The sequence below is a fragment of the Strongylocentrotus purpuratus genome, unplaced genomic scaffold, assembly GCF_000002235.5.
Source record: "Strongylocentrotus purpuratus isolate Spur 01 unplaced genomic scaffold, Spur_5.0 spur5_scaffold_12, whole genome shotgun sequence".
Classification (NCBI taxonomy): Eukaryota; Metazoa; Echinodermata; class Echinoidea; order Camarodonta; family Strongylocentrotidae; genus Strongylocentrotus; species Strongylocentrotus purpuratus.
Genome location: NW_022145597.1, coordinates 20,150,103 through 20,167,847, shown reverse-complemented (window position 1 = coordinate 20,167,847; position 17,745 = coordinate 20,150,103). Strand labels below are relative to the sequence as shown.

Below are 17,745 nucleotides of genomic sequence, written 5' to 3'. Positions count from 1 at the left end.
TCTAGTATTCAAAACGGGAGCGCACTGATTTCTTGTGATATTCCATGTGATTTCCGTTGCCTTTAAGGAAAATGTCCTGCTCCGTATTTTCCGTGTTGGTTATTCAACGGTTGCGGAACGTTGGAAGAGCTTAATTACTCGTTCATAACTCATGGAATAGTGTTTCACTTTTAGTTTAGATATGAAGGGTTTATAGATGAGCACGCAATTTTCACCGATTGCACATTCCTGCATAACAATTATCTATCAGTTTATGGTTGTAGTCTGAGGCTTTTTAGTTTTTAGTCATATTTATATTTTGATGTATGCTGAAATATATTGTCTCACTTTCGTCTACTATTAAAAATAGGTCACGATATATTATTTGTAACATACGCTGATATTGAGCTTGTTTTGTCTTTCGTCTAGTATTCAAAACGGGAGCGCACTGATTTCTTGTGATATTCCATGTGATTTCCGTTTCCTGTGGAAAAAAGAGGATAATGGGGAAACTTCTCTGCCTCATGCTTTCCATGTTGATCATTTCAACGGTTGTTCAAGGTAAGCTAGATTTGAGTTCTCATTTCTGTTCCATACAGGCAAAATATTCTGCTGATTTCGCGCTTTTTATATTTTATGTTTTTTATTGATTATTGAATGATTAGACGTCTTCAACTTTCAAGTTAATGTTAAATTTTTATGTTTACAATCCCTTTAAAATAACTTGACAACAACGAAACGTGAACAGTCGTACAAATGCAGATAAATTAAAGAATAATGTTCAGTGTTGTCCATAAAGTTGGAATAATTCTATTACCTTATTTCATGACATGACAGTGATGATATAATGGCTTAATTTTTTTTATTACATAAGGTTTGTAATGAATTTAAATGTGTCTGTATTACGTGCAGGATTCACAAATTAGAAGTATATGTACATGCATGGATCATTATTATTTCCGTATAAATAGTTTTTTTGTGGGGCATGTCAAACTCCATAGTCCTTTACTAGATTTACGACAGTCATTCTGCTTTTCGGCCGTGCCTGCCCGTCAGTAATTACAACAAAAAAAAAAAACGATTTCGAAAACGACAGGGACAGACTTTTAGTCGCGTGCGGCACTCATTATCGGAGGGCAGGCTTTGTCCTGAGGTTGACGTCAAGACTCTGTCCTTAGCTTCGAGGTCGGGTTGTATCCTTTCTTGAAGGTCGGCCTGCTCGAAAACAGTATAAAATATAGCTCCCGATAAAAGCCGGAGAGATCCAAAAGGCGGGGGGGGGGGGACTTCTTCTCGAGTCTTTGCTGCCGTCTTCCAAACTTGCCATCAACCATAGTGATGCCAATGATTAGAGAGCACGATTCCTTGACTTAAAATATTGAGAAGCCTTCCTTCGTAATAAAATAATTAATGAATAGAATTTAAACATATCGACTCGAAGAGATGGAATGAAAATGTGGAGGGAAACCAAATACTAGGTCATCAGAAAAATAGGATACACAGAATGGCGGAAGTTCGAAAAAAATCGGACCAATAATATGAGATCACTTACTATTCGAATCTCAAATTTGTAGTTAGGTCAGTGGATTGCAATCGTGATGTAGTTGCAGATAACTCTCCCGTTTTTCGAGACCAAAAATATCATTAATTTTTGATGTTCTCCTATTCCAGCCACTCGCTAATCAAATTGCATTGACATGCGTAACCAACCGGATGCCCGTTTAACACCTGGGTAGCGAGGAGCAATACGGATGAAATGCCTTTTTCCGGATATTTCCCATTACCCTGCAAAGCTAACAGTGGAACGAAAATCGTGAATCATTGTGAAACCTTGCTTGATAACTAAGTCATTCATAAACTTGAAAGATTTGTTCAACGGAACTTAGAATCAACATAACAAAGATAATGGATATATGAGGGAACTGGGGGGGGGGGGGTGTATGATATCTCTTGCAGAGCCTTTGACAGTAGTCCATAGCGTATTTATAGACATAAGAGGCATTCCCACCTGCAGAAAAAAGGAGATTTGATTTATTTTTTTTTTTATTTTTTTTTTTTTTGTATCGCGATCCAAAAATCGGTTTGTTTTTTGGCGTGTGCGGATAGAATAATTTCTAATCTTCGCGGTCCAATTCGCACTGAGTCTTGCGATTTGTCAGAATAATCGCGATATTTTGCCGGGCGCTTTGTGTGAATGGTATTGAGAATCAAACGTCGATTTATTTAATCCCAGTATTCCAAGAGCGCATACACCATCGAGATTCATGGATGCGCAGTTCGGTCATTCTTGCCGTCGAGCGAGATTTCCCCTTGTGTGTGAATGGTCGCCCCCAAAAAATCAATCTTTGCATCGCGATCCAATTGACTCTAAATTGACATTAAATTGACATGAATTTGTGTGGACGGTCGCAAAAAACAAAAACAAACAAAACCCAAACAACAACAACAACAACAAAAACAAAAAAAAACAAAAAAATCGATATTTGCATCGCGATCCAAATCGCACTATGTGAAAACGGGCCTAATGTTTAGACACGCTCACGCATACGAGCTCAAAGGTTACTTTAAAATAAGTTCCATTCCGCACTATGAAAAGGAACTATATATTTATCCTTGAATTGACCAATGAACGATGCTGACCACACATCTCTACTGCACTAGCTGGCCGGGTTATCAAAAATGTTACCGTCAGTGACAACTGTCTAGACTTCGAGGAGCTATAGTGTTTCCTCATATGAAATGAGTTACCATCGGTCATTATGTCTTGACCTTTGAAGAAAGAAAATTAACGTTGCGTGAGAAACAGGTTGAACTATACTATTTATATAGAAAGTGCGCCCTTAACAAACTAACTATATATTTGAAGCTTTGTTTATGATTAAAGAGGCTGCGGTTTTAGATATCACGTGCCTTAAAAGTCAAAGCAACACCAACGGGAACAGCTCCCCAAAATATGTACAACGTGTTAAACAAATATTTACCACTTAAGAAATTCTTACTGCTACTGGCGGGACATTTTGTTTTCATTTCATCTCTTCAATTTAATTTCGTCATTAAAGGTAAAGACCAGTATTGGAAACGCCCCAATTTCAAAAAATGAAATGGAAGCTCTCGTTACCAATCATGTGAAAGAATATGTTTTGACTAATACATGATGATAAAAAATTTGCGGGGAAACCGCCTACTAATTCATATATTTGGTAAATTTGTTTCTCTCTTGGTCTGTGAGAGATATAGGGTAGTCCCATATACATCTTTCTGTGTATAGTGCTTGTAACTTTACGAAGAATGGTCCAAATTTCTTATCATTTTGATGATTCCAGAACCTTGCAGATGCTAGATGCTAGATGATCAACCTTTTCTGATCGATTCCACAACGTTTCTTTCACAATGCAATCGCATGACCATAAGTGGTCTTTACCTTTAAAGTAATACATTGTACTGTGCATCTATTAAAAACTTTAAAGCCGTACGTGTATATTTACCTTTTAGTTTGTTTTAGTTTGTAATTTTCTCCCATTTTTAATTTCCCTTCCTCGTTTTAGGAAGGAATTACCTTATCTGTCATTGTTATTGCTACTCATGAAGATTTGTATACCTGAACTTTATGCCTTTGCAATTGTCACATATTGTAATAATGTTACTTTTAAAATGATAGGCACTGAAACATAATTAATCGAACCTAGTTATTAACCATTTTCTTCATCTCTGTTCTTTCCTTGATTCAACTCCTTTATCTCTTATGTAGCGCCCACCCCGAGGAGGGGGCATACCTATTACAGGAAGACAAAATAAGAATAAATGGTGACTGGGATGCATGGCAAATCAAAGTCATTTATTCCTAATCCTTTACAATAACAGTCTTTTCTTACAATCATTTATATACGATCAAAATGGCATAACAATACTCTTTAAGTATTAAACACAAATAAATCTATCTGTTCGCATACATTGAATTCATTAGCTCTCAGTGTTCTCTTATTATATCACTAGGAACATCATCTGGGAAAGTTTCATACTTTCTTTACGTTACTAATACTATCTCTAAAATAAACTATCCTTACTTCCATGCTTCATTTAAAAGCGCAATTCTTCATCGATCTCATAATCACAACTTGGCTACTAATAAATAACTAAACCCACTAACGAATGTCTATAACATTGAGGTATCAGCCAATCTACTATAATATCTTCTAATAACATAACTCTTCACTTAGCGTCTTCATTAAGAAATCATTATAAACATATAATACAAGAATGTTAGCATAATCATCCCTATACTATTGCCTAATAAGCTTCCTACTCTTTACGCTCTAAGACTGAGGATCTCTTGTGCACATAGACCCTTAGAATGCAATTCTACTCTCAGCCTTCACTAATCCCTAAATTCACAAGTTACTTCTTGTCTCAGGGCAGGCATTCACATTAATACTGAATAAACTTATAAATCTTCCTTAACTAGCTCATGTATTTTCCAATAGTCATCTGCATCACTTTGATCTAAGACTATCTTTTTCAGTGAGATTACTGAACTTGAAAAGATACATCTTCAACAACGTATATCCTAGAGGCTGTTCACACCGCAATGAGATAGCGCGGTCTATCGTAGCACCCCCTTTTTTCTAGCGCGCGCTACACCGTGCAATCTCTCGTGGAGGCTGTTCACACCGCAATGAGATAGCGCGGTCTATCGTAGCACCCCCTTTTTTCTAGCGCGCGCTAGACCGCGCTATCTCTCGTGGACCACCCCCAAGAGGTGCCCCAGTGGCACGCCATTTTGGCTCGCCGTGGCTCGCTGTTGGGCGGACCGAAACGACGTTGTACCTTCCAAACCGCAGAGATAGCGCGGTCTAGCGCGCGCTATCTCTGCCGGTGTGAACAGCCTCCTAAACTCCTTACAATATTCACAGAACTGGCAAATAGTCTATGAGGCTGTTCACACCGGCAGAGATAGCGCGGTCCAGCGCGCGCTCTATCGCGCGCTAGGCCGCGCTCTCTCTCGTGGACCACCCCCAAGAGGTGCTCCAGTACTGGCACGCCGTTTTGGCTCGCCGTGGCTCGCTGTTGGGCGGACCGAAACGACGTTGTACCTTCCACACCGCAGAGATAGCGCGCGCTAGACCGCGCTATCTCTGCCGGTGTGAACAGCCTCTTAGTCTGCAGTCTGCAGTCTGCACTAATTATATAGCTCTCGCAAACTTACAACCAATAATAAGCTATCCTCTTACTGTCATCTCATCTACGCATACATATAGTTCCTATTCTAACTCTAATCATCAAACAATAGTTTACTAAATACATGTATATTCATTTCACAAAGTAATGTGGGAGTAAAAGACAACGGGTAAACAATACAGAGAGATAGATAGAGAAGATATAAAGAGAGAGAGAGAGAGAGAGAGAGAGAGAGTGGGGGGATATAAACAGAGAGAGAGAGAGAGAGAGAGAGTAATTCCCAATAACATTTAACCTGAATTATCATTCCTAACAATCATTATGCAAGTCTTCAACTACAATATTTCATCAACCAGTCCAACTCTAGCTAACTACTAGACAGTGATCATGTGTTTCTCCAAAAGTGTATTCCCCAACTGTAAGATGAGGTCTTCCAGGTTTCTTCTTCCCGTGTTTAGGTTTCCAGAGTAGAAGCTGAGATATTGGTTCATTGATGAGAATTGCTAAGAATATATATATATATATATATACACATGAATATCGTGCAAAAGACAAATATACTGACAGTAATAAAGTATATATTCTCTTCTCAAAACTTACTTAAATGTTGTCTAAATCAAACAACATAATCATCAATCTCACACACTCGATAAAAATTTCCTATCATTTCTACAAGTGATTACTATGCTCATCAATGACATTATCTCTTCCCACATGGCATTTCTTATATTTCCACCCATAGTCCACATGTTATATAATCCAACAAGTCATTGGCAAAGATCATTAATATCTCTTTTTACACAGTACTACAAGATATATGAATAGTGAAGCTAATAGTTTAGAAATACGCATATTATGAAGAACAAGAATATAACGCAATTGAATAATACAATATTCTTTCTTACCTTTAAAAGACACAATAAGAATAGATGGTGACTGGGATGCTTGGTAAAACAAAGTGAGAAGCCACTCCTGGTATCCCAGCTGGTGTATTTGGATTAGTTGTTGGGTGAGGCCACTCTCGCAGGAGGGGTACCTAATCAACTAAGAGGAGGGACTGTGGGGGCTAGAAATATACTTGTGTCATACATAATAAGTCAAAGATACACAAAAAATAGGGGGGTGGTATTCTGTGAGGCTCCACACCTATCTTGTATGTAAAGACACGTCTTGCGTGTAATAAGCCTAATAACTTGATTAGAGTTTGTTTTCCGACGCTATTTCAATTTGCATTTCTACTTATTGGCTTCACTTAACTAACATAACTCATTCATTGGCACCAATACACATTAATCCTGAATTATAAAATAATTTAAACTAGTACATCAATCAGTTACGCATTAAGTATTTGTATGCATTACTGTTTTAGTTGTATAGATACATTTTATCATAACAGTCATTCTTTAAACTCAAATTAAAATTATGATTTGTGATTTCAAAGTGCACCAAATTCATTTTATTTCTTCACAAGTATTCTTCGCTTCAACCAATGCATGTGACATCATATGTCTAGTTGAATAATCTTTAGTACATTCTTCTATCATTGTTTGTGTACGTAGGCCAATATGTTATGATTGTATATATTTTGTACATGTAATCTGTAAAATGTTTCGCCATTCGACCTTTGGCCGAAATGAAATTTGATTAGTATAAACCATTTCAATTCAATTCAATTCAATTCTTCTTCTTTTTCGTTTTGGTCCTTTTTGAGATTTTTTTTGTACACACGTTGACTGAGGACCTAGTGTTCTGAAGTGCGCTGAAACTAATTCAATGAGACTAAGAAGACATTTGAACTTGAAAACTTACTAATATCGAAGTCTGTATTTCATCACAGGTTATGGGATAAACGATCTGGACAATCCATGTTTACGAGAATGTACTGGAAGTGAACCTATGACGTGCGAGTACGACTGGACTATTGAATCATATTACTCCATGTCACGTGCTTGCTACCAATGTCCATTCAACGAGTTCGATTGCCACCGGCCTCACTGTATACCCTCGGCCGGTTATGCCAGGCCCGTCTACTCGGTTAACCGTCAGGAACCCGGACCGAGTATCCAGGTAACTTGAATTTCAGATTGATAAACACTTTTATTCCTTTCTTGTAATAATTAATCAGATCTATCAAAAGACTTTCGAAAAATCAAAATTAGGCAATTTCAGTATAGACTCTTACGTCATCGATTAAAATGTGCCAGCAAAAACAATGACATATTACGCGATCCGAAAATGATTGTAAAGGGTAGAATAGGTATATTGAAATTGCCCTTGAGTCGATATCTCCTTTGAGATCGTGTTGAATGAGTTTAAAAACAATGCTTGTATCTCCATACACGAAGGAAGAACTGATATTTCCTAGAGGTTGTACGACACATGCTCCTGGGCTAACTGCTCCCCGGTCAATTTCCTACTCAGACCGAATGCCCAACTTCAAACCTAGACTCAGCCAATCCTGACCCCAATCCTAACCCTTGCCCTAACCCTGTACTTACCTTAAAATCCTATCGTAACACTAACCCTAAACTTTTAAAGAAACTGAGCAATGTCGCATCAGTTTTCACCTAATTGGTAGGTTGTTTGATTTAACTTTAAGTAACACGTATAATTAACCCTTCAAAATATTTTACAGTTCGCTATAATATCATTGCTTTAAATATCATTCTCAGGTTTGTGAAAATGATATCATCAAGGTTCATGTGCACAACCGATTGCAGAACGAAGAAGGTGAAAGTATTCACTGGCATGGGTTCCATATGCAAGGCACTCAGCACATGGACGGAGTATCAGGAGTTACCCAATGCCCCATCAATGCAGGTCATGATTTTACTTATGAGTTCATAGCAGAACAGCCAGGTACGAGAAATAATTCTCTCCACCTCTTTCTCTCTCTTTCTCTCTCTTTAACCCTTAGTTTGTTTGGTTTTGCTTAGATTTGTGCACTGTCTTGTTGCTCGTTTGCCCAAAGTGCAATTTTTGTGCCAAACAATATAGGCACCGATTGGCGGAAGGATTGCTTTGCGCAACACAATCGCTTTACAAAACTCCCCATTTTCGGTTTTGATTAGCTCCAATAACGACCCTTAAAAACCGGTATAGATTAATATTGCAATGAAAACAGATAAACAATCTTTAAGCTGGCGGAGGTCTAATTACGGGTGTGTCGCTGTACTGAGGAACAATATGGTTCGTGGTTCGAGTCCCAGTCGCGGAGTCATTTTGAAAAGACACTAATCTTACATTTTAGCCAATCTCAACCCACGTGCAGTGAATGGAGGTACCTGCTAGGAAGAAATCTCTTCAATGATTACAGCGCCCCAGGTAGCTTGGCTAAAGTCATGGTAATGTTAGTGCCCTGTACCACGCTTAGCATCCCCTTAATATTTGTGCGATATAGATGTAGCTTTTATTATTATTATTTGTATAAGTAGCAGCAGTAGTAGCAGTAGTAGTAGTAGTAGTAGTAGTAGTAGTAATAGTAGTAAAAGTAGTATAGTAGTTATTTGTGTTGTTGAAGTAAGTATAGTAGGGTATTATCATTATTACTCATTTCATTATTATTTTTGGTAGTAGTATTAGTGGTACATGTAGTAGCAATAGGAGCAGTTGTCATAGTAATAGCTGTTATAATAGTAGTAGTAGTTGTAGTAGTAGTTGTTGTAGTAGTAATAGTAGTAATATAATAGTAGCTGTTGTTGTGTTGAAGTAAGTAGTAGGCGGTTATTATTATTACTAATTTCATTATTATTATTACTGGTAGTAGTAATAGTGGTGGAATAGCAGAAGTAGTAGTAATATTAGTTGTAGTAGTATAGTAGTAGCAGCAGTTGTATTCGTAGTAGTAGTTTTAGTGGTAGTAGTAGTAATAATAGTTGCTGTTGTTGAAATAAGTAATAGGATTATATTATTGCTAATTTCATTATTATTTTGTGATTTGTAGTAGTAATAGTAATAGAAGTACTAGTAATAATTGTGTTTGTATAAGCAAGTAGTAGGCTATTATAATTATTACTTACTTTTCATTATCATTATTGGTAGTAGTGGTAGTAGTAGTAGCAGTATCATATACTAGCAGTAGTAGTAACAGTAGTAATAGTTCTGTTAATATCGGTTTTCTCAAATCACTCCATAATAATGCAGACCTACCTAGACGATAAAACAAACGTCTTTACTTCTTGATTATGCCTTTAAGTTATGTTTTCATGTTTGCCACTTGAGACTTCTTCTTGAAACTCCTTGAAATGCTGTTTTCATCGTACTTTGTATTTTGTTTAAATAACGGAACTATATATACTTACACCCACACTTACGCACACCCACACTGTCACAACGCTCCTCTCACACAGGTACCCACTGGTGGCATTCTCACGCTGGTGTTCATCGTGCAGACGGTGTATATGGTTCGTTAATAGTTCGGCAATCATCGGAATCCGATCCTCATCGAGCGCTGTACGATAAAGACGACCCGTATCACGTGATCACTATCAAGGAATGGTCAAAGTCCCCGGCGATAGCCATTTCTACTGCCGGGCAGAGTGGTGTTGCAATAGATGCAAATGATGGCATATTGATCAACGGAGTAGGTACGGGCTTCTCTTGAGATAATTATGTAAAGAATGTTAAAAACAGCGAAATCACTTTACTTCTATAGAGGGCGTGGCTTGGCTGAATACAATTTTTTTATTTTTTGTTCTTTTCATTTTCCCTTTCAAAACAGAAGATACAAATTTTCCACAAAATAATAATAATACACAATATGATTACATGTATTACAATAAAAACAGAATATGAAAACACTGTAATAATACAATCATGTGAAGAAAAAAACAACTTTATAATCACTTGATGTCAGAAATTTAACTAAATAAATGACGAGAATACCATTGTTTTGAAAGGAAGGTATAGTTTTAAAATGAAAATAAAACAAGCAAAAAGAAGGGAAAAGAAAGTAAAGAAATTTGAAGACCTAGAAACAAAGAAATGAAAGGAATTAATTCTCCCCCACCGTAAATGACAATGGTTAGTGATATTTTATATTGTTTGATCCGAAGTCAAAAGTGATCGCTTTATGTATTCATCCGGACACACAACCCCCTATCATAGCCGTGAGCTGTTTGATAGGCGATTGTGTAAATGCAAAGAGAAATTTATATAATTGATGTCAGTTGATCTAGAGAGAGGAGAAAACAATCAAGAGAGATAAAGACAGATAGAGAGAGAGCGAAAATATAAAACTTTGTTAAAAATTGATTTAATGTATTCTCACTGGGATTCTCTCCCTTCGGTCATTCGTCAAGTCCTATCTTAACACACTTTCAAGAAACTTCTTAAAACTCTTCTTTTTTCTCGTCACTAATTTTAAACTTTTTGTGTAAGGTTTCACTCCATACTTATTACTAAATATCCGATATACTGACGTATATCAATTATAAATTTGTTTTCAATATTTCTTCCATTTCTTTTAATGTTTACGTTTCGGAATTACTCGATTGATTTGTATTTTGTTTTTTACCGTGTTGTAATTAAACGCATGTAAAAACTTTCCACTTTTATTGAAGCTTTAAAAGTTCATCTTTGTTGTTATTATTATTATCATCATTATTATGTGTAAGAATGGAAAAGGTTTGAAGGTGACTTGTCTTGTCTTTTCTTTCCTAGGAACAAACCAAGTACTCAGTAACTCTGACTACCCCAATGCGACAATCGATCATCATGTCGTTTATGTCACGTCAGGTCAAAGGTATCGCTTCCGGGTTATAAGTGCCGCCAACGATGTCTGCGCGTTGTCCATCTCGGTTGATAATCATACGCTGACAGTGATAGCAATGGATGGTGCCCCAGTGAATCCAATCGATGTGGATATGATCACCCTCTTCTCCGCAGAGAGATATGACTTCATCTTAAACGCTGACCAGAGTCCTACTAACTACTGGATTCGGGTTGCCGGGCTATATACTTGCGCCCAATACCAGGTATTTATTTTTTAGATACTATTTTTCTTTTAATCCTCTATGGATCAAAACATTAGACTACTACATTTATTTTTAATATTTTTTACGAATCAATTGTACGTATTTGTGACTAAAGCTATCTGTAGCAATCCTCTATTTGTTCCATTGATCGACCAAATCGTCTCGATATTGGCACGGGCTCTGCACAGTGAGATAACACGCCCTCTTCTGTCAAGATTCATTGCTTTTCGTTTGAATAAATTTTTCCAAATCATGTCAATAATATTTTATCTTTCATAACCTTGCTAAATTTGACTTTACTCACAGCGCTGTTGGATCTACAGTTAATGTTTACCAAACTATAATTGTGCATATCTAAGTATCTTAAATATATATACGTGCACACACGCTCCCACAAAGTGTTGTTGTGATTTCGTACTTCCTTCCAAATGATATACCAAAAGGCACTGTCAAATGTGCTAACGTTTTTTTTCCTCGATCGTCATAGAAAATATAAATGACTTAGCACTAAGAAATTAGATTTTGTTTTCTTTCTTTCTTCACTTGTTACGGATTTGTCCGAATTGTACCCGTTCGCTCGAGACAAAAGCCTGAATACGCCCCTGAAAAACAGTTAAAGTAACAATAATAAATGTTAGATATTTCATAGCACACATATCCACCACACAAAGTGCTCAAGACGTCCCACAATTACACCGGCTCGGCTCGGCTCGGATACCGATTTTGGTGCTCACAGCATTCAAGAAATGTTATCGTTGTATTTATACATTCACAGGAAGTGGCTATTTTACAATATGCAGGCGCACCTCCCGATTCCAAACCAGAGAGTGACAAGGACCTAAGAGCACAAGGCAAGGTTCTTAATCCACAGACAGCACTTCGTGATTCTGAGACGGTACTAGTGTCAGATCTCACCGATGCCGGCAAGTCTAATTTCTTGTTATAATCTACTTTCTACATACAATTACTTACATGATAAAAACCTAATTTACATGCGGAGTCTGAGTGTATTGTTTTATTGATGACGTACGGTACATTTAAACGAAATAATCACAGAGTTCATTGATTTCATTTTCAGATGAAAAAGAAGATGACCTAAGCCATGCTGATGTCACTCACTATCTCGAGCTGAATGCTGTTTCCCGCAACGAGGCAAAGTCGGTTCATCATCCTGTCTTCTACCCATACGAGCTAGCTGGAACAGATACTTACAGTCTCAAAAATCTTCCCATCATCAACAATATTACCATGAGTTTACCAGGAATACCATTGCTGTCCCATTGGCGTGATGTAGACGAGGCATCGTGGTGCAACGAAGACTCGCTGCAGACATCGCTCAAAGACTGCTCACAAGAGGCATGCGAGTGCACATATCGGATTGACATAAAATATAATCAGGTAAGATCGAGCAAGAAACCCGAGAGTACTTTTATATACCGAATGTACCCAATATATATATTTTCCACCAAGTGTTACATCACTCCTATGTTTTGAAATATACTTTATTTGCTTTCATTAGAGGTACGTCCTTGTAAGCTACTCCTCAAAGTCATCGATTAATGTATAAATATAGATTGTTTAAGTTGGACACAATGCGGCGCATAATTATATGTGTACACTTGGTTCTATTGTTGCTTAAGGAAAAATAAAAATACTAATCCTTGATTTGGAGAATTTTCAACACTTTCCACCACTTAGAGGTCTTAGAATTTTGTGAATTTTATTATTTAGTGCATTTTTTGTGACCCTAAAACAATTGAAATATTCTCTTTTGCAATTAGTAGGAGGTTATTTGTGTCAAGTTAATGTACTAGAACCCGAGTAATCTTCTGAAAAAGTGCATATGGTACTTATCCTTTGTTTTAATGCGATAACATCAGGGAGATACCAGTTGACCTAGAGAAAAAGCCCACGAGGCCGACAGTATCGACCCTGTGAAACCTCAACTAGGCTGTCAGAAGTCCTTGGCTTACCGGTCTCGTAAACCTCTAGATTCAGAAGGCCCGTGAAATTAACGATATCGTTTGTCTCATTTGTTGTCGGCTGTCGATCTAGTGAGCGCGGTCAGTCTCAAGGGCCGTCGGTACCTTGGGCTGTCGGTCTCTTAGAGTCGATCACTGTCGGTCTCGTGAAGCTTTTACCGGTATTTTGTTTCTACGACCATAGGTGGTGGAGGTGGTGTATGTGAACACCGCTAGAGGTATACCGCATCCGATGCATATACATGGATACTATTTTGAGGTTCTTGGAATGGAGACCATGTGGGACTTTTTCACCATCGAGGATTTTAAACGACTGGATGCTCAAGGTTTGTAATTTGATTATTGATTAAATATCACGAATTGATAGGGCAGAGTCGAGCCAGGTATATTCTCTGCTCTTCGATCTCCATCGGTATACCTTGTATGATGTGAACGTCATTGTAATGGGATGATCACGTGCGCACCTGTAAGGTGGTGACTAACTGGAATGCTCTCTGTCTGGTATTGAGAGTAGGCACTGTAAAGTGAAAAGGCGTCATTGAATCCCGTGACCGAGGATGAATTTTACGGCTACATTAACTTTATTGTCGTCATGATCATGAACCAATAATTCATCGTTCATAGAAAGGTATTAATGTATTTACACGTTGTTGATACCTTCAAACAAACATGGCTTAGCTCAGCTTGGCTCTGCGATAGCATCAGTTAATACTGTGAAAATAAAAATTGGAAAAAATTACGAGAAAGTGTTAAAAGTGTTTTACACACTGCAGCTATTTCAAGGCATTTGTGTATAATGATAATGATAATTTGAATAATAATAATAATGATAATATTAATAGTGTGTTCTTGTATAGCGTCCATGTCTGTCAGACTTGACACTCTTGGCCCTCCACAATATTGTTATACCCCGGCCTTAGCATATCTATCATTTAAAGGATTTAATTCTTGTCCGGTACCACTTTACCTTACCTGTATGGGTGGCAAAGTGTGGCAACTCCATGGGCAAATATAGATTAATGTCTTGACAAAGGACATTGGTGTTGCGGCGGGCCTCGAACCGCGAACTTTGTGATCCACCACAGTCCGCTGACGTTTCCGCTAGACCTACATTATATATATTCTCTATCTAAAAAATTCTAAACTATACCTGTTTACAGGGAAAAATCTACCGGAATGTCTTGCCAAAGGACATTAGTGCCGCGGCGGGCCTCGAACTGCGAACAATGTGATCCACCGTCCGGTGACGTATCCACTAGACCTACATTATATAATTATGTTCTCTATCTAAACTATACCTGTTTACAGGAGAAATCTCCCGTAACCTGAAGAACCCTCCGAGGAAAGACACCATCATGATACCAGTTGGAGGGTATGTGATAACAAGGTTCCGATCTGATAATCCTGGCTGGTGGCTGATGCATTGCCACTTCGACGCCCACTTCGCGGTAAGTCGGCATCATCATCGTTTAGTGTCCGTGTTTCCCATGCTGGGCCCCGTTGCATACAACTTACCATTGATGGTAGCTTTGCCATCAATGGCGACTACCATGGTAACAGGGCTCTACCGCCAATCAAAATCAAGGTTTAATGGTAAGTTTTATGCAACGGGGCCCTGAGGTGTTGGACGTTTCAACCCCCTTATATGGCGTTTCTCCATGCCTTCGTCTGCCTGGATGAGGCCATTATGCTCTCGTGTCTTCCTATATATAGTGTCGCCTTCCAGGTCTTGCGAGGTCTGTTTGTAGATAGCTACTTGCCAAAAATATACTATAAAGCGGGAAAAGAGATGATACTTTTTTATCATTGATTTTCTCATGCCACATTTGAAGTACAGAAAGTTTCCCTAGAACTATCACGAGATATTAAATATTGATTTGCGATTTCATTCTTAACTTAGCTTGAAGATACTTCGATAAGACATTTCATTTGATTAAAAATAATAAAGCCTCGTTCAGCTGTGCCGCGGCAAGCCGCTTCACATTTTCTTTAAATAACACAAAACTAAGTGACTATGCGTGGGAGACCTTTGTTGCGCGCAGTCGCCATTCGTTTTACACGTAAAAAGAAGAAGAAGATAAAAACAGCTGCGGTTGTTTTGTTTTGTTTTGTTCTATTTGGTTGCATACTGGTTTACCGCCTCATAGCTGAACGAGCCTCAACCACCACAATCAGTTCGAGTGAATGTGTTGTACTTGTTAATACTTGACAAATCAGTTGTTGTATTATTCTGATGAAAATTCCATGATAAATCAAACTTTAATGTATCCCTATTCCACTTTTCAGCTGGGTATGGCGTTGGTGTTCCATGTAGAAGGATCAGTTCCCCCGCCACCTGCCTCTATGCCTGTCTGTACTTAATCCTCATCGTCATTGGCATCTTGTAGAGTAGTAACACGTTGCTGACCCTAATCCAGGGCCAGCGGAGCGGCTTTCAAATGGGGGGGGGGGGGGGGGGGGGGCGGGGAGGGGCAGCAAACAAAAGGGCATTTTCTGGAAAAATAACAGAAAAGGGGGTACCTATACAAAGGGTACCTATTTAGAAGCAAACAAGTACAATTTGAAGCCACTTGGTAATAATTTTTAAAGTGTAATTAATACATTATTTGGGTCAAGGGTAAAGATTAATTTGAGAGCGAGTGAAGCGTGAAAGAAAACGAAATATTATTGATTTGTTTAAATGAATAAGAAGCCCAAGATGCTTTTCAAACGTTTCGCCATTGTTTTAGCAAATAAATTATAATCTAATGTTAACTATGTACATAAAAGGAGACTGCAACTTGCGATTGATAGGAGGACTTGCGATAACTCTTTGTAAGACAGGCCCAGATCGCTCTCTATATACACGAAGAGTTTGACGACACCATAGTATTCTATACTAATGCCTCAGTCACACCGTCAAACCGACAGATTCTTTGCATTAGACAACATAATCGTAATGGTATCTTTGAATCATGTTTTAATGCAACAGCCTTTTGCTTCAGACTAAGAAATGTACTGAAATCTTAATTTTTGTCTGATATTCCAAATTGGATATGAAGTATGAACAATGTAAAAGTTCAACCAAGTTTTTTTATGCTATTAAATTGATAATCATAGTTATAAATGTATGATTAATGATATGATAAGTTGTAATTAATAGGCAATTATGTATACACACACATACCCATACATCCATTTAATTCAGTTTGGATTTATTAAGTACTTGTGACTCATTAATTGCAAGTTCTGGAGTTTATACACTGTAAAAAAATAATAGTCGAAATAACTCAATAAAATTGAGGAAAAGAATTGCCTTATTTTTATTAAGTAAATATTACCTACGGCATCTTAAGTAAAATTTACTTATTTTGCTGAATAAATTTTTACTCAGTTAAATCGAGTTACATTAACGTAAATAATTTAAGTATTGTAATCATTTTAGATAATTAAAAAAAAGCTATGATAGGATTACATATTGCACGATTTGGTACCCATCTAATCTAACAAGTAACATCCACTAATCATTCACTACTTCTATTTAAGATTTAACCGTATATATGTATCTACCACCATCACAAACTATTACATACGCTTCAATTCGACACATATTGAAAGGCTCCAAATTTTATATATATACTTGATCGTAGCACCTTAAAAGTAAAATTGGTTGACAATTTCCTGAAATATCAAGTTTTGATTTGTTTTGAATTGGGTAACAATTAAAATTGTCTTGTCTTTGCTTAGCCATGTTAAATGATTTAGTAAATGTTTTAAAGTCCTTTAATTTTCATTCAACCACAAACAAAGAATTGTTTTATTTAAAAAAAGAGTTTAATTTGGTCTTAATGAATATTCATAAATTATGTAAATATTTCTATTACGCACTGCATTCGGTCCTTACTTGAAAAAGATAAGAATAATCAACATAAATTGTATGAGTAATACGTATAATTTCTGATTTTGAGTTAAAATTACTAAATTAATACAAGCTGAAATTACTTAAAGTTCTTATGTATTTGATTTTACTTAAATATTCCACGTATGTTCTACTAAATTGAAAGTTTGAGTTAACAAGACTTAAAAGTTAGTGCGTAAGTGGCAAAACTAATGTTTTCAAGTAAATTCTACATGGAAAAAATACGTTAAAATTACCCAATGAACAAATTCATTTTTACAGTGTAGTAGGGATTGGAGTTAGAATTTATTCTTTGAAATTAATTTTGCTCTTTCATTGCAATATAACGAGTGTTATCAGAGGATAACGAGGAAGTAGCTATTGAGGGTCAAATTGGAGGATTTGCATTTAGCTCTCGAGATATACAATTAATTCATTAGTATCTGTGATTTGAGGACAGATGTAGGGTGCTAATGAATAACTTGTATTGTTAGCTGAGGATTTGATATGATTTTGGGGAAATCGCTTATAAATTATTTCCCATTTTCACTTAAATTTTAATATGATTATAATAATAGATATGTTTTCAATAGTACAATATTATGCATACTAATTGCCATGTACTACAATGTATCGATATAATTGCCATATATTACAATGAACTGATTGATTGTTGTTTCCTGTCTTTGCAGGGTTGTTTTTTGTTTTGATTAAATAAATGATCAACTGCAGCCGCATCATTTGCCTCTGACTCCTC

General features: G+C 37.0%; 1 protein-coding gene across 1 annotated transcript; it reads left to right on the top strand.

The window, feature by feature from the left end:
• Nucleotides 1-382: 382 nt before the first annotated feature.
• Nucleotides 383-15,551, top strand: LOC584984 (L-ascorbate oxidase). Its single transcript, XM_784828.5, has 10 exons — nucleotides 383-540; nucleotides 6,992-7,221; nucleotides 7,827-8,013; nucleotides 9,504-9,740; nucleotides 10,816-11,129; nucleotides 11,905-12,052; nucleotides 12,208-12,527; nucleotides 13,296-13,437; nucleotides 14,420-14,559; nucleotides 15,398-15,551. Exons 1-10 carry the CDS (start codon nucleotides 483-485, stop codon nucleotides 15,470-15,472), a joined length of 1,851 nt encoding a protein of 616 aa, XP_789921.3. The 5' UTR covers nucleotides 383-482; the 3' UTR covers nucleotides 15,473-15,551.
• The last annotated feature ends 2,194 nt before the right edge of the window (nucleotides 15,552-17,745 follow it).

Excerpts from the sequence above, each read along its gene's own strand:
- LOC584984 (XM_784828.5), top strand. The coding sequence starts at position 483 with ATGGGGAAACTTCTCTGCCTCATGCTTTCCATGTTGATCATTTCAACG. Across the intron at positions 9,741-10,815 it reads CATATTGATCAACGGAGTAG|GAACAAACCAAGTACTCAGT; the intron begins GTACGGGCTTCT and ends TTTCTTTCCTAG. Across the intron at positions 14,560-15,397 it reads ACTTCGACGCCCACTTCGCG|CTGGGTATGGCGTTGGTGTT; the intron begins GTAAGTCGGCAT and ends TCCACTTTTCAG.